The sequence below is a fragment of the Megalops cyprinoides genome, chromosome 10 (genome assembly GCF_013368585.1).
Source record: "Megalops cyprinoides isolate fMegCyp1 chromosome 10, fMegCyp1.pri, whole genome shotgun sequence".
Lineage (NCBI taxonomy): Eukaryota > Metazoa > Chordata > Actinopteri > Elopiformes > Megalopidae > Megalops > Megalops cyprinoides.
In genome coordinates, this window is record NC_050592.1 from 16854979 (window position 1) to 16880183 (window position 25205).

General features: G+C 42.6%; 1 protein-coding gene across 4 annotated transcripts; it reads left to right on the forward strand.

Annotated features, from left to right (window-relative positions):
* On the forward strand, positions 1-23371 carry tax1bp1b (Tax1 (human T-cell leukemia virus type I) binding protein 1b). 4 transcript variants are annotated; one of them, XM_036538779.1, is made up of 18 exons: positions 1-97; positions 4572-4770; positions 9873-9975; positions 10292-10479; positions 11628-11786; positions 13733-13881; positions 14019-14109; positions 14975-15160; positions 15584-15835; positions 15990-16151; positions 16551-16641; positions 16748-16863; positions 17166-17291; positions 18624-18710; positions 20316-20502; positions 20708-20856; positions 21374-21468; positions 22322-23371. In XM_036538779.1, the coding sequence occupies exons 2-18, from the start codon at positions 4594-4596 to the stop codon at positions 22521-22523; spliced, it is 2520 nt and encodes an 839-aa protein (XP_036394672.1). In that variant the 5' UTR covers positions 1-97; positions 4572-4593; the 3' UTR covers positions 22524-23371. The 4 variants fall into 4 exon arrangements, with proteins under 4 accessions (XP_036394672.1, XP_036394673.1, XP_036394674.1 ...); XM_036538780.1 differs by having other exon boundaries at positions 21377-21468; XM_036538781.1 differs by having other exon boundaries at positions 15993-16151.
* Positions 23372-25205: the final 1834 nt, after the last annotated feature.

Below are 25205 nucleotides of genomic sequence, written 5' to 3' on the forward strand. Positions count from 1 at the left end.
GGAAGAAAGACGGGGGGATGCCTTGACAGGGAAAACTGCGTCAGCAACTGTTTTGGAGGATAACTCTGCTTTTACTGCGATTTCAGATGGGAAAAGGGTATTGTATTGAAGATTCTTTCTGTGTTCATGTATGGTATCCGTAATTTTTAAGGCACAGGCTTGCTAGTTAGCTAGCTAGCTGGCTGGCACTAAGCTGTCGGTCCAAACTTAGCTGACGTTTGTAAGCGAGCTATGGCTGTCATTCGTGCTAAACCAAGTGCTTCAAGCTTGGTATCTGGGTAACTAAAAGTCGTTGAGTATAAAAAAAACGATTCTATAACAGCCTCTTACTATAGCTACCCGTTGTGGTCCATTTCATTTGGGAATTTTATTGATTGGGGTAGCATAAACGAACGTGATTATTTTTGTTTTTGTACCTAATGTTTATCCAAGTCTAGCAGTTGTTGTTAGCTAACTATCTAGCCAGCTTAATAAGTGGCTCACGTTAGCCAGCTCACGCCCGGCCTTCACGGCCTTATCACGCTTACCCAGCTAGGATCGACTACGGTTGTTTCAAAAGTTCACTTGTCAGATAATCTTGCCAGTGCCGTTGTCAGAACATTGAATAACTTACAAAACTACCATAACACGGAATTGGATGATAGTGTGTATAACATTAGCTAGCCAACGTTAGCTGACTTACATAATGTCACCTGAACGCGTTGTGGTCCATTTCATTTGATAATTTTATTGATTGGGGTAGTATAAACGAACGTGATTTTTTTGGTTTTGGACCTAATGTTTATCCAAGACTAGCAGTTGTTGTTAGCTATCTAGCCAGCTTAATAAGTGGCTCACATTAGCCAGCTCACGCCCGGCCTTCATGGCCTTATCACACTTACCCAGCTAGGATCGACTACGTTTGTTTCAAAAGTTCACTTGTCAGATAATCTTGCCAGTGCCGTTGTCAGACCATTGAATAACTTACAGAAACTACCTTCACATGGAATTGGACGATACTGCGTGTAACATTAGCTGGCTAACGTTAGCTGACTTACATAATGTCTACTGAACGACAACAAAGCGTTTTTATTTGTTATAGCGGATTGACAAATCTTTCATTGGAGGGCAAGAAATGTAACTGTATTTTATAAAGTCGTAATGGTAACATAATTCCTAAAATGATAACTTATGGCAGTGTTTTTGGTAGCGCACAGACGTGCCAGACGTGACGAGTAAGTAGGTCGAGCATAGCCTTCTCACGGCTAAACAATGTCTGACGTAATGTGACATATGATTATGCGTGACTGGGAAATTTCGATCTAGTTTTATCCGTCATTAAAAAGAAATCACGTGTCACACGGTGAAGCTGTAATAATGCATCAATATAGTATTTATAAGAACTGCGAAACGCTTACATGTCAACAGTTAAATACATTTGAAGACAGGCATCACAGATGAATGTAACTACGTGTAGACTGCATCAATATATAATAAAGTGACGGTATTGATTGTGCATCACCTTGAATGACGACCCTTGAATGACAGTCTTAAGTCGTTTGCGGAACGTGATTACAAACGATTAGCAAAACAAAAATAGCAATTTTGAATATTGATAATGATCATATAAATCCAAAGGACAGGATCGTGTGCTGTTTAGGTCAAAATTAAGTAATAAGTAGTCTTGAAGCAAGACTACTTATGTAGATTGGAATGAAAATGGAAGAAGGTGGCGTCTTTCACCAACCGTGTTTTGAAGGAATTTAAGATGCAAATAGGAAATGTTTAATATCACATACAGCAACCCATATCTTGCACATTCTGATCTCAGCAGTGATGCTGACATTGCTTTAATTGTATACGAGTAAAGTATCAGAGGATGTTATAGAAAGTTCTATGGGATTATGATGGGACTGCAGTGTTTTTGTTTGCCAGTTCATACCAGTGTCTCTGTATCTGAGGAATAAGGGCTCTCCTCAACCCTTTGTGTCACTCAGCTCTGGCAAGTCTGTCAGGGGGGTAGCGGTGTGATGCAGTAGTGGGGTTACTGAAGGTACTGAGTCTGCAGGTTTGAGTCCCCTGCTGATCACTGCTGCAGTACCCTTACGTGGTGTACATAACCAGAATGGATGGTATTTAGCTGTATAGTAATAGATCATTTATAAAATGTGAGATGAGTATGTTGCCCTGGTTATATGGGTACATATACAGTGTATAATTTGTAAACATCACCACCACCATCCTGAACTACTTGTTTAATTTATTTGTGTACATAATGTTGCATGTCATCTCTTGAGGGATGTGAGCACTCGTCCTTTTCCAAAGATCGATAAAACTTAATGTGCTGACTGTACTGGTCACATGTCAAATGAATGATTCCGCCCCAAAGAAAGACACTTTGGAAGCAGTTAGTGTTTTGAATATGAAGGTCATCAACAGGCAACCCTTTGGGAGGATGAATTGTATAATTATCATTTATGAAATATTCTGTCTTTCTTGTGATCATCTTTATCATTTCGCTTAAGTCAATCTATGTAATGCTGACTGTACTGCACAAATGGAGCATTAATACATAGTCACTCAGTGTTATTAGATCTCTTGAACTGGTATTGCAGTTTCTTTAAATTGAGCAGAGAGTGATGTCGGCTCTAAAGCAACTCTGATAATGTAGACAGACTTCGTTCATTCTTAAGTGTTCAGGACAAAGGCTACAAATATGGCCTATTTGTATATAATTTTCGAAAGATGTTTTGCTTTACATAATACTGTAGATGTGAGAGGGAACAGCATAACTTATTGTATTTTTGTCATGTTTTTTCAGCTGTTCCTTCTATGCACCGTACAGCAATTACAAATGAAATCGGTGCATTTTATGTATGTGTATATAATTTGGAGGAATAGTCCGTAGTTTGACTTACATTGTCATTTACCATCTGTATCTAATTGGAGGTTGAAATTAACACTGCAGAATAACAATACGTATTTGAGAGAGCCTGAGAATGAGTTTTATTTTTCTGACATCCTAAGTAAATAAACAATAAATGACTCCTAAATACCAAATTTTAAATGCTAGATGTGTCCCAAGGGCTATTCAAAGAGAGAAATGCTTTATTAATAGCCAAGTGACTGTCACATTGCCAGCTTCGTTGCAGCATGGAAAGGTCATACAGAATGTTGTTTCATGGACAAATGGTTTCTTCCTCCTGGAAGTCTGGAGTCATTGTCAGATTCTCAAACTGGCTTATTAAAAAACTGGAGCACATGTACAAGTTGCATGTGCAAACTTCTATTAAAGTGCAAAAAAACTTGGGTGGATATCACTTTTGGTTTGTTTAGCAACTTTGTGAAACAAATGAGTTGAATAGCTTTTTTTTTAACATGCAGCAATTTTCAAAATGCACTTAGTTTGCAGACTACTTGAAATGTCTCTAACAATAACTAATTTTGAATGATCTTCAGGTGCTCCTGTTTGTTTAATAATTGCATAAAAGAACTTACCAATTCTTCAAGGCATATCAAAATGCGTGTACACTTGGTTTAGGCATGGTTCATCCTTGTATTTACCATTTACCATTTGCATTATTTTATCCAGTATTCTACTGTAGGAAGAGGGGGGTTTATATTTTTTACAAGAGTGCTATTTTTAGACACACAAAGTGAAAAACTAAATGAGTTACAAAATTAGCTAGTTATCTAGTCAAACTGAGTCATGGCTGTTCTTATCAAGCTAGCTAGCAGTAGGCTGGGGAGAAGTGAACCACGGATGGCCATGCAACATTTCTAGCAATTTACTTTCCATACACATTGTAACAGTACAGGTTGTTTAAGCGTTTGATGAGGTGTCTAAAATTAACCTCAACCAGTTCTCAGTCTGTTTGAGTATGATATTTATGCATTGTTATGATATTTCCAGCGCTTCAAGGAAACCACCAAACCATCCCTCTGATGCACAGAGCGCAGTGTAGGCTGAGTGGATGCCGGAGCCAGAAGCAAGAGCATGCCTTCGGTTTAGAGTTGTTTCTGTTATCTAGATTAGTTTGTGGAAATGTGTGAAACAGAAGCGCCCTGTTGCAGTTATACTGAAGAAAATTTTCAGTGGCATCACCTGAGCCAGGATTTGACTTGACACTTAAAATGCAATGCCATCTGTGCCCATGCTTGCATTTATCGAAGGAAAATATTATATGTATTTATAATATTAGGTATGGTACTTCACAGTGTTCACTTTTTAGGAAACGGCTTGCATAATAGACTTAGCTCCATTCAAGACAAAGGAATAAGGCGGATTTACAACATTTAAACATGTTATTTGCATTCTGAAAAGAAAAACGCACTCTAGATCAAGATTAGTAGAAGAGTCCTGCTCCTGCAATAACTATAAAGCAGAACTAATAGGCTAAATAAGTGAATAACAGATTGCTTCAGAATTGATTTTGAATTAATGTTCATGTTCTGAGGGAAATAACCCGTGAGCAACGTGTAGCTGTCCATTAGTGCTTAACTGCTGTTTATTTGTTGCTGTAGTTCTACACAGGCCATTTAACATGTGACTTTGCTAGCTCATGACCCCTTCCTGGTATCTCGTCTCGCAGGGGTACCTGCTGATTGAGGAAGATGGCGTTATTCCAAGAAGGTACCTCAACCAGCAGCGCCATGGAAACATCAAACTTTGCTCATGTGATCTTCCAGAACGTGGGGAAGAGCTACCTCCCCCACGCTGCACTGGAGTGTCACTACACACTCACCCAGTTTATCAAACCACACCAGAAGGACTGGGTTGGCATCTTCAAGGTGACTTATGGTTTTCCATTTCTCTCTTTTTGTACTCATTTTTCTCTCATTTCTCTTTTCTCCTATTCCTCTAATTTTTCAGTTTCCTGTTCTCTTTTGCCACCTCCCTCTCCACTGACTTCTTGATACAGAGGAGTGGGGATGTGGGTAGATAATATCACAGCATCACAGCAATGGCCAAATGTGGCCACATTAAAGCATAACTTTCAGCAGGTGGAGGGGCTCATTCAGCTTGTCCATGTCTGTCATCCGAATGAATTCGTCATTACTACTCTCAAACTGTACAGGTTTCAGTAATGCAATTTGCACCATGGGTTATATTCATTAAGTAACACAAATGTAAATTTGTGTTTTATGTGAAATTTAAAGAACTATGATGGACTGTCATAAATTGGCTCATGAATTAAGGAGACTGGGGACCAACTATATTCTAAGAATGGGAAAAAAACTCTTGTTGGATGTCTTTTTAGTGCTCAAAAATATTATAGAATCACTGGACCATTGGTATTAGCAAAGCAGTGGTAAGAGGGAGATTAAGTATTGTTAAGTTTGCAGCAGCAGCATTTGTTGGAGTGGTGGTATGAAATATGAAAGTTGTCAGAGAGAGTGGTGCAGAAATAATCATTAGCTGTGTGTGGGGTTCAGCCTGCTGTAGACCAACAGGTGAGCTCTTCTGTTTACTGTGCAGATCTGTATCTAGTCTGCATTCCTTCAGACCTTTATGCCTTTGTGTCTTGGAAGCTTGGGTTTGTAAAAGAACTTTCTAGAGCTGCATTACTATGCTAGCTATGGATGGTATGCCAGTGACCACACCCTTTCATGTTTATTCATATGGGTACTGCAAGTCACAACGCTTTTAGCTTCCAACAATGGCAGGGATAAAGTACTCAGTTTTAGACAAATATAGCGTAAGGGTCTCTTTAGTAAGCAGAAAGTCCATGGTGAGATCTACGCAATGGGGGCAGAGGCGATGTGCTTTGGGTTCTGGAATGACCTGGAAAAGGTAGTAGGAGCTTGCTTGTCTGCTTCTGTCTGTGCTGAGGGTATTAAGTGTATTCACTAGAGGCCCTTGGGTCTGCTGTCTCTGCATCTTTATAAGTTGGAACTGAATTTGGTTGTTGGAAATGTGAAGCAAGGCGACTTTCTAAAGGAACTTAATTGGAAACAAAACTAATACCGCTTGTTTAAAGTAATTACGTACACTAGAATTAAAGTAGCTTAAGGTCACCAATTTGTGCAATATTGAAATCTGCTGTCATCTTAAATCTGCTCCCCTACCCTGATTGTATACCGCCCAACTGTTCTTGGAAGGTTGCAGAATGTGTAAGAGAATGTATCTAGGGAAAGTCTGGTTTCTGCTCAGTGAAATTTACGGTCAGAGGCTGCGTGAACGGCAGGGTCCGTGGCAGTGTGCATGCACATTTGGTCCTTCCTCCTGGGTGAGGGAAGGGCAATGCACTGCTGTTCTTGAAAATACTCAAACTCAGGAACCTTACTGCAAACGCTGAACCCAGGCCTATAAATCCTTTAAACGTCCCTGTCTGTGCTGACAGACGACCCGCTGGCTGTGCCAAGCCGGAACACAGAGGGGGATATCTCGGCAATGAGTCATTGGCCTGTAGGCAGGTTATGTTGTAGACATGCAGTGCTTTGCCACAGCATGTGAGGAGTTATCGCCCCCTAGTGACGTGGAGCCTCAATGATCTCGGTCACCAAGCGGCTTTGTAGTTGTGCGTGAATTTTCTTCTTGCAGCTCTCTATGTGACAGTGTTGTGAGAGGTCTTCTTTAATTAGGTCTTTAAATAGTGTTTTAATGGGTGGCATTAATGCAATTCAGCTCTGCACAGAATGATAGAGATTACTGTCTTTTCACTGAAATATTGTAATATTGATATGTTGTGTTCTTTTGTTGCTTTCAAGGAAAAAAATGGAATTTATAGATGCAGTCTTACGTTCTTAATTTTAAAGTTAAAACACGGTCACATAATTTCAGATGTTTATTCAATACAGCTGACAATGTGTGGATACAACACATTGAAATTGTGAGGATGATACGTGCCAGACAACAGATATGATATCAAATTCAGACCAAACTTGATCAAATTTAGAAGTTTTAAAGTGAATGACTACAATGTAGCCCCTCTGCTTTAAGCTGTTGGTGTTTGAATGATTGTTTTTACAGGGAGTTTTTCACTTTGCTGTCAAAAAACTGATACACTACCTGATAGACTAAAGCTGGACTAAACATATTCCTTATGTGCGAATGATAAACTGTAGTGTAGATCAGTGGAATTTAAAATTGTAGTGTGTCCCCCACTGCAAGCATGTGGACAACATGTAACTATTACACCATTCCAGTACCAACTTATGAATTTACAGATCTCGTCTTCAATAGGAAGCCTGAACTAACTTGCATCTGAAGGTGATTTCATAGGAGTTGCCACCACTGGTAACTTGTGAAAGGGATTTCTCTCTTTGCTTAAATTCTTTTCTTCTTTTTTTAATTTGGTAGGTTTGGAGTTTGGTAGTAATGTGCACATATTCTGCTCAGGATTCAGTGTCTCCATGTGGATTAAGTGCATGTCTCTGTAGTTCACCTTCTCCTTGTGCTGTAGAAGCAGCTGGAAATGGGTAAAGAATAGTTTTTTTACGATCTGTTTCAGAGGGTTTGTCGGAAATCAGTGAACCTGTTTCAAGTGGCTGTTGTATGAAGAGAGTATTAAAAGTGCGGTGGCATTAAAAAACGTTAACGAGGTGTTAGATGTAATTAGTGTCATATCTGTAAATGTATACTTGTTAAGCAAAATATGTTTGCTTTACCGTTGACATGGTTCCTTTTGTTTTATGTAGTTGATGGGGATGCTGTCTTTTGCCTGAACATGCACAAATGTCTGGTCTTTGATGCTTTACTACTTAGCCGGAGATGTAACTTTAAAAGCTTAGCGTGTAGAAATAGCACCGCTGGGACAAGTTGGTTAGCTGCCTTGGAGAAAGCAGGCAGGGAGTTTATAATTATTCTGTCAGTACACAGCTGAGCTTGGCTCAGCTCTGTGATTCATGGCGATGTGTTTCTTGCTCCCTCTTTTTATTTTACTTAATCAGTCCTGTACATACATGCAGCTGACGACCTGCAGCACGCCATGAGCACCTGCAATTTGCTGCTATGCAATTACCACATAATTTATGTCTGTCCCATCTCTGCGGGAATGTAAACAATAACACCTAAACATGTAACCTTTTGAGGTGTAACAGGAGGAATGGGAAGCGAGTGATGTCTAAAGATTATAAAATGGATCTTGGGTTTTTCCGATATCCTTTTTTTTTTTTTTTCAGACAATGAGGCTTGAACTTCATTTAAGTTCCATCTCAGTGCAAACTACTTCAGCCCGAGGTGAATCTAGATTTGGTTGTTCACCTTTTTCCTCACATTCCTGAATGACCAAAGTATGCTGTTACCCTTATAGACGTTATTCACACACATATTTTCCATCGGGACCAACACAAAAAAAAATTCATAAAAGTGGCTTGCCCTCTCTTACCTGTACACTCGTAATGAAGTTCGGTAACAAGGGCTACCGCCTTGCAGTAACGCTTAACTATGTTCATGTCTTAACTGCTTCCTGTTCTTTACTGCCATGACACTCCAGGCTACTCCCAGGTGCTCCTGGGTACCTCTGTAACAGTGACGTCACTGTGAGGGGCAGTGTGGGACATGCGATATTGTTGGAGAAAAGAACAGTTATCCATATACTCTGAGCTGTATCAGCAAAACTGAGTTTCAAAGACAGCCCTGGACGTGCGTGCGTGTGCGTGCTTGCGTGTGCGTGCGTGCGTGTGCGTGTGTGAGAGAGATTGGATATGGAGATAAAATTTGCATGCTCTTAACTGTATGTGAAGGAGTTTTCTCTTTGCTTTATCTGATGTCTGTGTGTGTGTGTTTGTTTATTTAGGGAATGCCACTTTATGTATGTGTGTGTTTGTGTGTGCAAACTCCCTGGAATACATGTGTGTCAGGGTGCATGTGTGCAGGTATGGCAGGTATGTGCGCATGTCTGGGTGCGTGCATGCGTGCGTGCGTGTGTGTGTGCGTGCATGTGTGTGTGTGTATGTGTGTGTGTAACCTCCGCTTGCCTGTGTGAGTCTGATTCTGGCTGACAGTTTTATGGTGGAGGGCTAAAATTATGGATGTATTTTCTGTACTCCCCTCATCAGCCATCAGTTAACAACACATAAAATTCATATAATTACATCTTGGTTTCCATTTTGAAGTATGTATAAAATTTTCACCTATTTTCCTCTTCCTGTTTGAACTGGGCTGCAGCTAACCAAACCCATGCTTCCCTTTCAACAGAGTGTGCTCCAGGGCATTGGCCACGTATACAGGGGGCCGGGAAATGAATGTTTTAAGGATCTCCGTAAAACCCCCAGAGCCTTAAGATTATTAGTTTTGTTATGTTTGTTACAAAGCTCTTTTTGTGTGGTAACTATATACAAATAGTGATAAAATAGATGACTTTAACATATATAGTATTTTCACTAAAAAATTATTGTAGACTGTGCTGTCTGTTGCTTTTGTGTACTCTAAGTTTCCCTTTGTATTCATTTATACAGTTCAATAATAAGGTGTTCTTTGGGACTTTCACTGGTGCGGGTGGGGTTAGACAGGTTGATATTCTTTGGTGATGGAGGTCCTAAAGGATGTTTTTTTTGTGGGGTGCACCAAAGGAAGGGTGGAGTGCAGTGTGGTAAGGAAGTGAGTGTTATGGGATAGTGTTCTTGGAGTGAATGAGTGTTATAGGGTGCAGTGAGCGAGTGAAATATGGTAGGGTGTGTGTAGGCCAGTGAGGAAGTGAGTGTAATAAGGCAGGGTACATGCAGTTCAGTGAATGAGTGTAATATGGTAGAATATATGTAGGGTAATGAGGAAGTAAGTGTAATTACTATAAAAAATGTTTGTAAATGCTTGTAATATGTAGGATTGGGTATATGCAGTGTGTGTGTGAGTGAGTGAGTGAGTGTAACCTGGTAGGGTACATGCATGGCAGCAAGATACCAGGTCTGTTCCTGGGTGTATTGGGCTATAATGACTTTTCCTACCACAGGTTGGCTGGAGCACCGCGCGAGATTACTACACGTTCCTGTGGTCGCCGTTTCCTGAAAACTATGCTGAGGGAACCACAGTAAACAGGGCAGTGGTATTTCAAGGTAAAGTTGCTGTTTATACAACCTTCTACATCCTTGCGGTGGAAGTAATAAGCTGCTAAATATGTGACCTCCCCATCAAGATCCGCTCCCGTGTTGAGCTGGTCTTTCTGAATGCATTTTGTGCAGAATGTTTTATTCTCATGTAGCTGGGAATGGGGGAGGGAGCCCTGTGCTGTCTGCTTTGCGACAGGATGCGGGACGGGCAGAGTTTCTCACGCCATGTGTCCGGGGATCAGCAGAGTGGGGAATCCTTAGGGAGGCATGGGGCAGGGAGCTGATACCTCTAATTTGCTCCGTGCATCGCCTGCCTTCCCAGGCTACTACGTTCCGAATGACGATGGGGAGTTTTATCAGTTCTGCTACGTCACGCATAAAGGCGAGATCCGAGGAGCCAGCACGCCCTTCCAGTTCCGTGCCAGCAACCCCACAGATGATCTGCTGACTGTAGAGGATGAGAACAACTCGGACATTCTGGTGGTCACCACAAAGGCCGGTCTCTTAGAGGTGTGTAGCTAACACACCCCTACACACACATAAGCGATTTACTTTCTGGTTTCCAGCCTTTTCACTCCTCAGCAGAACACACAGACTGTAATAAGTCTTATTCTGAACATTTTGTATCTTCCTGTTTGACACAGACAATACTTTAGAGAGGGAATGGTGTCAGTAAATTCAGCTGGGATATCTGTAAAAATTAAAATCTGCTTGTAGCTCTTGATATTCACTGCGACTGGCTTTGAACATTTATGATTATTTGCAGTAGCCCACACTAGTCTACACTGAGCTGCACTAAATCTTTGAATCAACACACTGAATAAAGTAAGATAAAGATGTCGGATGCGATAGGTATGGATGCTAGGGGAAATCAGAGCGAGGCCTGCAGATGAATTTTATCTTATTCATGGCGAGCTTTGAGCCCCAATGCAAAAGCATGAGAACTGCTGTCATGTTGCTTTATTTTTGTGCAGCTGAAATAGAGGTAGTACAGCTTTCACCTTCAGAAGAACATCAGGGCCCACCAATACTTTGACATTATGTCTTGGAAGTCTCATTTCAACTGAAATGAGAAATCGATGAGTTCATATGTTTATATAAAGCTACCCACATAGTGTATCTGATCAAAATATCTGATGTTTCACTGGAATTGGTCTAAGGTTAAGATTTCAGAGTAAATTCTGATCCTAGTCCAGTGCATGGGCTTTCTGTCTCATTTACACAGTGACGCATGCATAACAGTAAAACAAATCTTGGGCAGCAGCAATGTATTAAGTCATTTTAAAATAATTACAAAATTACAGGATCTAGGTGGCAAGTTTGACTATAAAAATGTCTAGGCAGACTGCCTGAGGTTTAGATAGGCAGGGAAACCGATGGTATTGTAAGCTACTCATTGGAATCTGGGAAAATGGAGCTATGGGAGTTCCACAGCTATGACTTTTTAATTGATTAATTGCAGAATCTGGCAGAGGAGTACCGTTCACATTCCTTCCGATTCCCTTGGGGTTCATACCAGACCCAGTATTCCCAGTATCTGTGCGGAGACACATTGCTTTGTAATGCCATATGTAAAAACATGCTGTATTTCTAATGATACCAGAAGCATTGTGCACTGTGCTGGTATAGTTTGTGCCTAACTCATTCCCCCGCTACAGCAAAAGGTCGAGGTGGCCCAGAAGGAGAAAGAGGAGCTGATGAAGGCAATGAGCCTCCTGCAGAAAGAAAAGGATGAGCTGCAGGAGGAGAAGGAGAAGCTGCAGGGAGAGTTGGAGCAGGAGAGAGAGCTCTGCTCCCAGCTGAGGAAAGAGAACCAGGTGAGAGTTGGAGTGAGGAGGAGGGGGAGGGAACCCTTCCCCCCCACCCCCGGCTGGGGGAGGTCCACGCAGTCTCGCTGTCTAAGATCTGCCCCTCTCCCCTCTTTGATCTGACTGTGTGATCGCGTGAGTGCCTTTGCTCCGCTGCTGGTGTGTTTGAGGAGCTGGATTCCCACCAGCGATCACCGGCGAGACGCGTACCCAGCAGGCTGTAAAATACTGCTCTCACACCTGAAGATGTTCCTCTGAGTGTACAAGGAGCTTCCTCCTGTCACCTGGGGTGATTAGCAGCTACAGACAGAGTGGAACATTCATATTCTACTCTCTCGACTTCTCAGTGCTTTGATGTGGGTCTTCAGAGATTTCATTTAGAAGTTCTAAGAGGACATGTGCAGTAGTTATGGGTGTTTGCTCTCATGGATGAAACTCCCAAACTTGACATGACAGCCACACACAAACACGTGCGGAATCTGTCAGGGCTGACAGGCATGATGTTCCAACCAGTGGCATTTCATGGTCCAGTGACAGTTGCTAACTCATGAGTTTTTCTTTTTTCCTGCAAGGAGGTTATGTGTATGTTTGAATAATAAAAGGTTTTCACCATGTTTATGGTTCTTATTCAAATCAAAATTAATATAAAAATACAAGTTTTAGTGAAGCAAGGCTAGTCAATACACAAAAGTGGAAAAACTGAAATGAATTGCTGCAGGAAGGGGAGTTGGAATTGCAGCTAGTCTCTTAGCGCCCCCTAGTGTGAGTCTTTATATTGTTAAGGTCCTGCATTGGACAGGCGTGGGCTCCCTGCAGGACGCTTGTATGACACTGAGTGCCCTCTCAAAAAGGTTAAAAAGATGTCAGAACTATACAGAAATGAAGAGTTTTTTTTTTTTTTTTTAAACATGATATTAACTACTCAAATTGAGTGTGTAATGTAAAGAGTAATAGTTTTTGGGTATATCCTGTGCAGTAAATCTGCTCAGAAATGGCTTTAAGATGAAAACATAAGTACATATTTTGTGGCTGTTAATTTTATGACACTTTTATAAGGTTTTTATGTGCTGCTTAAATAGTTCCAAAACTTTGGCAATAAAATTCATAGAGTAATTCAGATCGTTTTGCCCTGAAGGAGACAGAGAGGCAGTTTTGACACAGGTCTTTTTTTCTCTGGAGTGTGTGACACCTGGAGATGGGAATAAACTATAATTCTCTAGTTACGGGAGGGAAATGTGCCACCATACTTTGCAGAGCTCTGTAGTGTCAGGCTTTAAATGTGGCATTGATCATTCTCCAGAGGCTGTGTCACAGGGTAACGTCTGTACTGTGAATAATGCTATTTCCACCTATGTTAGCCTTTGTGTGTCTGTGTGTGTTTAGAGTGTCTTGCCAGATACATGTCTGGGACATATGCCTTTGGCAACGCTTCAGACATTTTTGATTTATTCTGTTGCTGAGCAAGTTCTAACAAAGCAGATCTGGTGCAGTGAGTAGCCTGTAGTTTGAGCATTAGTAAGGAACCCTGTATGACTGAGTTTTTTAGAAGGTGTGAAGTAAATCTGATAACTAGTCGTAATATCTGGGTGGTTATGATCAACAACCGTGGGAACAGCTTAGGATCTGGTCATCATATTATGCATCAATATCCTGTTTGTTTGAACCACTGTAACCACTGTATTTCCTTTACTCACGAAGCACTTTGGCCTTGGTTTTGAATAAGACATTTAAGGAGGTGGTGTTGTAAGATGCAGTGTAGTGATTTATGCTGAGTTGTTTAGAGTTTAATTTTATTATGACTTCTTTGAAGAGCCACTTCGTGTGGCATTATAAATTCAGTCAGAGGTAATCCTGCATGCTAGAGTACCCCCTTGAGAAATGCAGGAGATGCTCACGTGGATTCAGTGCGTGGCCTTCCCTCTCTGAGGCCTGTCCACTCTGGCTCCTCTTTTCAGGAGCTACAGAGCTCCTCGCGCACCCTGCAGGAGGAGAGGGAGGAGGTGAAGAAGAGGCACCAGGAGGTGGCCGCCAGAGTCCACCAGCTGGAGGAGGATCTCATCGGAGTCACGCAGAAAGGCATCCAGAAAGAGACCGAGCTGGACTGGTGGGTATAGGGTCACATCCACAAAGAGCATTTGGGTTGTTTTTTTCGATAGGCAGAGCAGAGTGAGAATAATCAGTGTTGCTTTGATTTAGACTGGCTGGTTTGTTGATTGACAGATTGATTCCTTTGCCTTACAGCCTTAGGGACAGAGTAAAGAAGCTGACCCTGGAGAAGGACACCCTTGAGTCACAGCTAAAGAATGAGCGGGACGAGAAAGAGCTCTACAAGGTAGCGTCCAGCACCTGACGTCATGACCTCACGTGAAGCCTAATATATAATGTATAGCTGGGGCCTCTCGCACTTTGCTGTCATTGTTCTGTCATGAACAGATTCCCATACAAAGCTGTTTAGAGGTCCACACAGGGAGGACAGGCACAGAGGCCATTGCTGCTCTGTACAGGGGCAGTTTAGACCCGTAGTGTTCTGCAGAGTGCTGTAGAGATGTCTGTCTCTGTTCTGTAGAGCTGTGTACCCCTCCTCCCACCACTCAGACACACTTCTCCACCTGCATTTCATTCACATTATTCTCTTTTCAGTCATTCCTGCTTCTACAGTGATTAGGCAGCGAGCGCTTTATGTCCTGTTTTTAAACTGTCTGCCTTTTTCTAGGCTGTTGATGTTTTCCATCTGTGTGTGTGTGTATGTGTAGGTATGAGTCTGTGTGCTGGTGTGTGTCTCTTTCCTGTGGTGGGTACTGCTCACAAACAGGGAGTGGAACACACAGTGGCCATGGAAGTGCAGTGGAATCTGTATCTAATTTAACATGGCTTTCACACAGCACAGCTTCACTGCCGCTATACAGTACCCTTGTTATAAATACAGTTTTCATGTGTGTTTTTCATGAGTCACAAATACTGTCAAGCACACTTTGATGAACGCTGGCAGCTGTTGTATGCCTGCTATAAATGAGGTTGCCCTGTAGAGACTAGGTGGATTTTAAAGGTGAAGTTTCTGATCTTCCTGGTGTTCTAATGCGATTGTCCGTGTGTCTGTGTTTTTGTGCGTGTGTGTACACACCTGCGTGTGTGTGTGTGTGTGTGTGTGTGTGTGTGTGTGTGTGTGTGTGTGCGCACATGCGCGCGCCTTGCCATAGGTTCATCTGAAGAACCGAGAGCTGGAAAACACAAAGCTGATGGCGGAGCTGCAGATGCAGAAGTCAGTGGATGTGAACAAGGAGAACATGATCACTCAGTTTAAGGAGGAGGTGGGACGGCTGAGGACCTGCGTCGCCGAGAAGGAGAAGCTGCAGAAGGAGCTCCTCTCCAACGCCTCGCCCTTGGTACGGCTGCAGTTTTCGGGGAGCGCTGCTGCTGCTCACAAACCCTGCTGGGATCCTTTTACAAGGAGAGCAGTTAAAGGGCACTCCACCAAAAGAAAATTCAGCTCCACATGCTGCTGTATAATATCCATAAAAGAAACAGTGGCCCTGCTTGCATGCTGTTAGCAGGGATGGGAACTCCATACCAAAGCATGTATAAACACTAGACTTTGTTTGAGCCTGGAGTGATTTTGATATCACCCAGTCAGGTCAGCCTGTTGTGTGGCATAGGGGGGTGCAAACTATCACAGATTATTACTAGAAATAACCACATGCACACATATCAAGAAAGGGGAGACGGCCAATGTTTCTGAGTGACGTAGGTGTGTTTCTTGCGGTGGGAGATGGGTTGTGTGATGGGATGTGTGTGTGTCTGTCTCTTAGGGAGAGATGAACGCACTGAAAGAGAAGCTGCGGCAGACAGAGGAACAGCTGCAGGCGACCCGTCAGCAGGCGGCCATGTTGGCGTCGGAGCTGAGGGACGCGTCGAGCGCGCGCGACCGCAGCATGTCCGAGCTGCACCGCCTGCGCGTGGAGATGGAGGCGCTGCGCAAAAGTCAGGCCGATGCCCAGGCCCAGTGCGCCCGCATGGAGGAGCAGCTAGACAAGATGAAGGCCACTGCCCAACAGGAAACGGTACAGAGTTATTTCTAGTTGCCTAATTTTTGGTAGTAACCTCAATCCCATTGCTGTACTCATGTGACGTGTCAATGGACAGCTGTATTCACGACATTGTGTTGCCCTTGTGGTAACCCTGAATGAACCCTGACCCCTGAAGCCTCTCTCTCAGCAGGGTGGGGCAGAAGGAGGGGCAGGAACGGAGGCGGAGCTACAGAGGGAGGTGGAGGACTTGAAGCTGAGGTTACAGATGGCTGCAGAACACTACAAGGACAAGTACAAGGAGTGCCAGAGACTGCAGAAACAGGTGGCCAAGCTGTCCGAGCAGCAAGGGGTGAGTGCAGAGTCAGTATCTCGCAGTGTGGATGACCTGAATCACACCCGCAGAGTCAGTATCACGCATCCCTCATGTGAGCTCCACCATGCCCAGCGGGTCAGTATATACGTGCTCAGTTGAATATTCCTTCATGGCCGCAATGCCATTACCATCCATGCTTGGAATGACAACGATGAAACCCACCAGGCTGATAATGCACACAACCAGAGAGCACTGCATCAAGCCCTGGGTTCTCATCTTGCTGCCTGTGGCCATTTATGTGGTGAATCTTATGATATTAAGTCAGGTAGATTTGCCTGTGTGAAAGCAGAAGGTAGCCTTTGCATGTGCACCGCTGTGCCACTGAGTGCTTGAGCAGCAGAGAGGTTGATTGACATCTCTGTTTTGTTTCTGAAGGAGGCTAAGAAAAACGCGGTTGCGGCAGGTGCTTCAGCAGCGGATGGGACAGTGAGCCCTTTGTCAACCAGCCCAGAGCTCCCTGCACAAGGTACACACGCCCTCTCGTCTCTTTGGAACACGTCTCTTCGCAGGTTTGAAAGAGGTGAACCGGGGGGCATAAATAACGGAAACATGTGGAACTCTCATCGTTTCAGGAAGCCCGACATCTTCCAGTGTTGCACTTGAGGCGCTTATCCAGGAGAAGCTCAAAGGCATGAATAAAGTGACAGAAAAGAGTGACAAGTATAAGAAGTGCAAACAGATGCTGAGTGTAAGTACATTGGGTATGTGTGTACAGGGCATTGGCTACAGTGTGCAGGCGATAGAAAAGCCTACCGCACTGCTGTATCTGACGAGGCTGGCTCTGTTGCATGTGTATTGGAGGAAGGTACTGATGGTGACAGTGTTGTATGTCGGGGACATTGCTGTGTATTATGTATATAAGGAGAAAGAGGGGTTGATGTGTTTCTTGTTGAAGGAGGAAGAATAGGTGGGAAGAAGGAGGAAGAAGAGGTGGCAGTGTTGTGAGTGTTTCGGAGAAGGAAGTGACAGTTGTCTGTCGTTGACGGGTAGGAGGAGAAGGAGCGGAGCTGCATGTTTGCAGATGAACTGGCGAAGATGGAGGTGAAGTGGAAGGAGCAGTTAAAGATGAATGACAGCCTGAAGCTGCAGCTGGCAGCAGAGGAAGATCGATACAAGGTGAGAGACATATACCACCCTGTGAGCTATACAAAGTGAGTGATGTATACCACCCTATCATCTATACAAGATGAGTGATTTGAACTGCTCTTCCATCCCTTATGCAAGGTCAGTAACATACCACCATCCATCACCAAGCTAGGTCAATGATTTTTGCAGCTTTGGATACATGGGGTACAGTAAGTGATATTTGCTCTCGGTGGCATATATATATGGTCATGTCTTGGTTCTCAGTGTATAGAGTGACCGCATACTTTTATTACTACACTGATACTTTTACAGCTGAACTGAATGGCCTGGATCATGCAGAAGTTTTCAGTAACTTCATTAGTTTTGAAGTGCCAACACGTACAGTGTAGCCATTAAATGTGCCTACTTTGCTCACTGAGAAATTGTACTAAAACATCCAGTCTTATATTCTGACTTCAACTACAGCTAATTGTTTATGGCAAGTTCAGCTTCTTGTGTGATTTGTTTGCTGTTTACACAGCTCTCAAACAGTATTATAAGAAATGCAGTGGGGAGTGGAAGTGGCTTAATTTCCTTAATTTTTCTGCAAATGTGTCACCACACCTCTCCTTTGACCACTGAGACACACTGCGACTTTATGTAAGGTTACTCTCGTAGACCACTCTAGCTGTTGTGTATATAAGCTGAGTGATATACCACATACTGGTCTGTGTGCCTTGCACAAGGTCAGTAACAAAGAGCATGATGAGGGAAATTGCCATAGCATCACTTAAGAGCAGGAATGTCACTACAAGGTCAGTAAGGTCTGCCGGGACCTTAAGGTCTGTGCAGTTGCACAGTATCGTCTTACACTTCAAGACTCCGAGCTGCATTTTTCCATCTAAGAAAGAGCATCTGTTTATCATTCCTTTAAACAAAGATCCCGTCTTTTGATATTATCTGTGGATCAACATAAATACATGGACAGCATGGTTTATGAACCAGTCCTTTCAGAGACAGGTTTTATGGTTGTTTACATGAAGACTGGAGACAGTGAGACATGGATACTGAAGGATTCCTTCTCCTGTGCCTCCCTAATGCATTTGTTGGCTCTTGCTGTTTCATCTGAAACCTGGGACTGTAAGTGTCTAGTGAAGGATTACTTTTACAAGTTGGTGTGATAGGAAGCCTTCAGTCATGTGTCCTGCCCCATAGGGGTCAGAATCTGTATTTCTAATCCCTACTGCATACAGAAGAGTTTATACAGTGCTTCCCTCAATGTGATCGAAAATTCAAATTTTAATTTCACTTTAAATGATTGTTATAGATGAATAAGATGCTTGGCTGTATTTACATTGCTTCTTGTATGTTTCTCTGCCATAGAGCCAGGTGGCGGAGAAAGGACGGGAGGTGAAAGAACTGAAGGAGAACCTTGCACTGCTTATGAAAGAGAAGGAGAAACTCGAGGAGGTAAGTGCTCTCATTGTGACATTTAAAGACAGCTCTTTAAAGCGGAGAACGCTGTTTTGGCCCCGTTTCATGTGTGGGTTTATCATGACTCTCTAATTGGAATGGCAAAACGAGTGACTTCTTATTTTCCATTCAATTACTGCGGACCGCAGCGGGATCCGCACTGACATTGAAACAGCTGAAAGGTAACATAGTCGCAGCTTGGAAGGGCAAAATGACCCAATTTGAGGTTGACTCTATAAATGAAATTGGCGCCTGCTAAAAAACATCAATAAAAAGTGGACTTAAAATTCCTTTGAAAATGAGTTTTTTTTTTTTTTTTTTTTTTTAATGAAGGGAGCTAATTAAACTGTTTTTGTGTGAGTCCACTGTGCTGGGTTTCAGTATGTGTGACGTAGTCTGGCTGAGAGAGGGCGAGAACTAATGCAAAATTTGTGTGTGATTACAGCTTTCAAAAGGACATGTGTGTGTATATACACACATACACGCACACAGAATGTATTTGGTGTGCTCTCTTAAAATGCAATAAGGACTCTAAGCCTTGCATGCAGTGTTTTGGTCTGGCTGGCTTCCTTAAAGTCTGTTGTATAGTTTCTTTACTTAGCTGAAAGAAAAAATGTTTAGCCCTTTTTGTGTGCACATAATTGGCTTTGGTGCAAACCTTTGCATTGTACAGGTACTGTCAGTGTCTACTAGGAATGTGCATGAAAAAACAGAATTGTCATCAGATGATGTTTAGTTTGAAAATTTAATTTGTTTTGTGGCGTACCATACCACAAGTATTCTGTGGTATACTTGTAAGTGCTATACTTCAAAATTCTAAATTTTGATATTTTGTTCTTGCTTACTCATAAACTGATACTAAAAGGAGTAAAGGCTAGATCACTGAGCTTAAGTTCCAATTTCTGATTTAATGCACAGATTGAAGTGGGAGGCCACAGGGTCCAAGATTATTACCTATTACAGTTACCTAGTTAGTGGTAATCATCTGCTTGCTGAACATTCAAGAAAATGCACATTTGCATTTTCTGTATGCTAACTGGAAATCTCAACATATGCACTTAATATTACATAACACTTAACACACTCAAATTAAAAATGAAAGAATGAACAATAAAGTCTCAGACAGGGCTAACTTGGCTAGTTGCTGTAAAGTCTGTGAATAGGAAGGAACTAAACATTTCTTCCATGAATGTAATTGCAAAGTTTAACACAGTCTGTTGACAGCTGGTTCTGCCACTGAGTAATGCATCTTTGCTGGAAGGTGGTTGGAAAAATGGGTGTGCTTCTGCAAGACAACTGATGCCCTGTACCACCTAACATGAGAACATGTGGTCTGCTTCTACATTACTGCACAGTGGTTGCTGTATTGTGTGTATACTACATTGAAGAGGGCATATGTTTTGCACGGAAATATATCATAATTGGTGTTGGTAAAAAGTAATGCTAGAATGCCTGTAAAGACAGAAAGCAGAAATAATTGTCCACAAATGTCTTGGCTGACCAGCTGAATGGTGAACAGAAGTACAGTCTTACGGTCGCTTACAATCTCAAGTTTGGTTTTTATTTCAGCAACACTGTACTTCTTGTAAATGTCTCTTGCAGGAGCTGCGGAAGGGTGCAGAAGGCCAGGTGGAGCAGGGGGCTGCAGATTTGAGTTTGGAGAGTGCCCAGCCCCTGCTCCTGCAGTACCCCCTCCCATATACCCAGGATGAGCCCCCGGCCCCCCTGGTGGCTCAGCAGTCCACTGACCTGCAGTTTGGGAACCCTTACACTGCCCCACACTCACGAGGTTCATGCCCTCTTCCCTCAGACACCACACGCACACCCACACACTTCTTCATTTTATCAGATCTCTTTAAATGATTATCATAGATGCTCTACTTGTGGATGACATAGGGATAAGGCGTTTCTGGGAAGCAGCTAGTTTGCCCATCGAGATAAGGTGCTAATGCTGCTGGGTGTTTCCACGGTAACGTATGTTGATCTGTTCCCAGATGGAGCGGACGGGGAGTTCTCCTCAGACCAGATGCCCAGACTCCCCCCTGCAGGACCCCCGTCTTGGGACAGTAATGTTGTCTGCATCCAGCCCTCCCGAAACCTGAGCCGACCTGATGGACTGGAGGACCCGGAGGAGCACAGTAATGTGAGTCCCTCGACCTTCTATCACCCCCAGATGTTCAAAAACACCAAGAGGTGCTTGCCTCTTTTCCCTCATCCCCCTCCCCCGTCAGCTCTCTCTGTCTCTCGTAATGCTGTTGGGCTCAAGGTGAATTGCCAGAGCAGGAATTTAAAACTTCCATCACCACTCCTTAGACGGAGCGAAAAAAGAGGCAATTGGGAAATTGAGAGGGCTGTGTAAGGAGAGGTTATTAGGAAAGCATCTGATAGTGCAGGGAGAGACCAGCACAGTGCTGATAAAACAGGTGATATCAAAGTGCAAAAGGTCTCCTGTTGAGACAGAGTTGTGGGTTGGTGGGAACGGTCCAGGAGGGCTTGGTGTGAATGGGAGTCCTTGGATCAGTGTGTCCACACAGCAGAGGTTTGTTGTGGGGTATCAGATTGCAGGCGAGATATACACACCCTGATCCATCATGAGGCTGCAGGATGGTGGCAGAGGCTGGACATGGCCGCTGTGTCTCATCAGGCTTTCCTCTCTCCAGCAGGGCAATGATGCTGAGCAGCCAGCAGCAGCAGCAGGTGACCCCCGGAGTCCCCTCCTTAATGACGGCCGTGGTGGCTTTTGCTTTGACTCCAGGTAATGCACACTAACGTTTATGAACACACACAGTCCTCTGCTCACACGCCTGTATCGACCTTAGAGCACCATGAAGCAGAGACCAAAGAACTCATTGGATGAGGAACATTATTAGGCCTCAGCAGAGCCACTGAGTTAAAACCTTCTCATGGGGAATGTCCATTGCATGGGAATTTTGGTATCTCAAAGTCAGTTGTGAATTCTGTAGAAATAGCATTCGTATTATCAGTGTCACTCATATAGTCATTGTAACTTAAGCTGAATTTGGTGTAAATAGGAAGGTTGGAATTTTGTTTTTAACTGGCTAGCAAAGCATTAGTTACAGGATATAAGAGACATGCTTTGCTAGCTATCTCATTTATGGGCTGTTTTTGGTGCTATCTTGTTAGCTGAGTTGTTTGTTTAGTTTGGAAGGGTTATTTGTTTTGACGTTTGTCAGTGAATGGCTTCTTCGTGGTCTGTGCCAATAGTTAGCTGTCCACTAGCCACATGTATCTTGTTATGCAAACCACAACTTTACATGCACTCCAGAGTATATAAGTATATAGTATATATATATAATATATGCCGTAACATCTAAATATATCAATACTATTTCAAGCGAAATGTCCATTTATTTAAATGACCTTGGGTATTAAAATTCATGTTAAATTAACAGGAGCCAGCGTCTTTCAGTTTCAGTGCGTAGAACTAAATGGCTGGTTGCTACCCACGTAACTAGGCAGTTATGAAAGCACTTTTGCCTGGCACAGCACTGAAATAAAGCACAAACCTTTTACAAAGAGTACGTAAAATATGCATCTCTATGTAGTGGAATGGACTGTTCTCTCACTCTGTCTCTTCTCCTTCACAGCTTGGACATTCAGAAGCGCTGTCCCCTGTGTGAGGTCATCTTCCCCCCCAACTATGACCAGAGTAAATTTGAAGAGCATGTTGAGAGCCACTGGAAGGTGTGTCCTATGTGCAGCGAGCAGTTCCCCCTGGACTGTGACCAACGGCTCTTTGAGAAGCACGTGCTGACGCACTTCGATGGCAATGTGCTCAACTTTGACTAGGCGCTCCCCAACACCAGAGTTGTGAAGTTCACCTGTGTCATCACAATGCAGTTAGACGTGGGGATGGGTTTACTTATTCTATCTAGTTTGTGTTGCCATTCCAAGATTATAACTATATTCGCATGCAGTGGTTTGAAGATTAAATTCTCATTTAGGAACCTGAAATTATAATTAGTCTCCTTTCTCACTGTAAGATGTGTGTAGGTGGAGGTGATCTTCAGTGATCTGCACAGCTTTGCCTCAGGTTAGCTGGATGGTTAACATGAACAGGTGATGATTTCATAAATATGGGGTCACCTGGGCTGTCACCCTAAGGTTTGCAGGTTAGACTCTGCCTTCTGTTTTGGCACATAAATGCTGAGCTCACAGTCACATGTTCTGCTCGGCAATGAGAAGGGTCAGGATTTCTCCAAGCTAATTTATATGATCTTGGTCCCTGCTCTGGAGTTAGGGGGAAATTACTGCTTATGTGCTGTAGTTGAAAAACATCTGTTATATATCATATGATAATCCATTTTAAAATAATCTTTTAAACCTAGCACTAAACCATTACTCTGTTCATGGTTAAAAATGAAACGAGTCACCTGAGTATCTACTCTAGAGTTTGTGTTTATTTTATCAATGTGACCCCACATTTCCTCCTTGCTTTCTTTCACCCCCATGGATTCACCTGATTTTACCTGCATGCAGGGCTTGTTAGATCTTAATGTTTTTTTGTTGTTGTCAAGGATTCTATTTTAGCCTTAGTTTTCTTCTTCATGTTTGATTTATTTAGTTATTTTATGGAGACCTAATTTTTCCTGTGTCATGTGTAAACTAATCTTTACTTATAAAGTCTTTGTTTGGAATCATGTGTCAGAGTCATTGATGTCCATACACTCATGGGGCAGGGGGAAACTGATCTAAGATAATAAGTAATAAAATAGTAAAATACAGTAATAAAATACTCAAGTTTATCTGTGAGCAAAGAAATCCCCTTTCATCCACACCTTAAAAGTTACACAAGTGCATTGGAGGTGCTTTTTGTAAGGACCATTGTGCATAGAATTTGTTGCTGGTAACAAGAAATCCTCAGTAAAAGCTCAAACACACATAGCAGAAGCACTTTTTTAATATTTAAAATGTAATCCAATTTACATTTATATGAAGCAGCTTTTTTAAAGAAAGTTTGACATAGTAAATCACCTTCAGTTCCAAAACATAACCTCTGTTGCCTTCATACACATTAGGAACGTTGTTGTCCACAGACATACGAAAATATAATTTAAAGCACTTACACAGACACATGACGATACATTCACTATACACAATATATCAAAATAGTCCCCTCCAAACCTGCTGTATAATACTGTCATAATATTGAGCTAAATATAAATTGTAACTCCATTACAATATTAAATTCCATGCAGTGATGACACGTTTGAGCGCTCCAGACAGCCCTAGCTCTCTGCTCCCAGACAAGGATTGGAAGTTTCTCTGGAATGCCTGAACAATCCTTTGTACTGTGGGCAATTTTACCATTCACAATCAATGTCCACTGATCTATGGACAACAAGATCTGTCCCACTTGTGTGGATGTGGCTGAAGTCAGGAAATCCACACCCACCTCAATGTACGGGATCATCGTGACAACAGCAGGGGTCAAACAAATGGGGCGCTCAGTTCGAAAGTCTGGGTGGGGCTGTCTGAAATGCACACCAGCACTGCAAGGAAAGTGTACAATACTATTCATAATATACTAGATATTTCAGACGCGTCACCATGAAGCTACACAAGCATAATATATATTGGAATGCTGTGATCTACAATACAAGGCAATCGGAGATCATACACGCTCACAATGAATAAGAAAACACAAGGCTTGGTGAAAAGAATTCCCTTGATAACTAGTACCTCTACAATAACGGTTTCATTTGACTCTTCTCGGTGACCGCAGACACGCGAAAACATGCAGTGGTCAGGAGATGTTGGCGATCAGGAACATCCAAAACTCTGTTGGCAACTGGTTACTAAAAAGTGCTTAAATACTTCACCCAGGTGATGAAGGAAGCCATTCCATTGCCTCAGGATGGGGTCTCAAGATAGAGATGGGAAACTGCAACCCCAGCATCGAAGCCCAAAGGAAACAGTGGAACAGCTCAGGCTAAATACTGTGGGAATACTTGGACAGGATTATGGTTCTGAAACGCTGGCAAATCTTGACCTGAGTTTGTTGTTTGGCGTTAACACAAATAACTAAGTCGTCCTCTGGGTCTGCAGAAGAAAACAGAACTCAGTAATATCAAAGTGGCCTTACAACCTCAACTCTCTCTAACTTAAAGTTATACAAGTGAAGTACAGTATAAAATAAAACTTAGAAATAAAGCATAACTTTTTGTTTGATTATGAAAGTTTATATATATACATATATATCTATCTAAGTGTCTTATATATAAGGTAATATTCCGTATTATATTACAAACATTCAGTTTTTTCCTTTTATGTTAGACTTGAAGAATTCAGCTCAGCACTGCCAGTACACTACATTGGAATAGTGGAGTCTTGGCAAAGAAGGATTTTTTTTTTTCTCCACTACTGAAAGATCTTGTAGAGTGATGGGAGCATGAAGCTTCAAATGTCTGGGGCTACTTCGCAGTATCAGTGTCTCACTGATCTGAACCGATGAAAGTGTTCTGTAGTTGG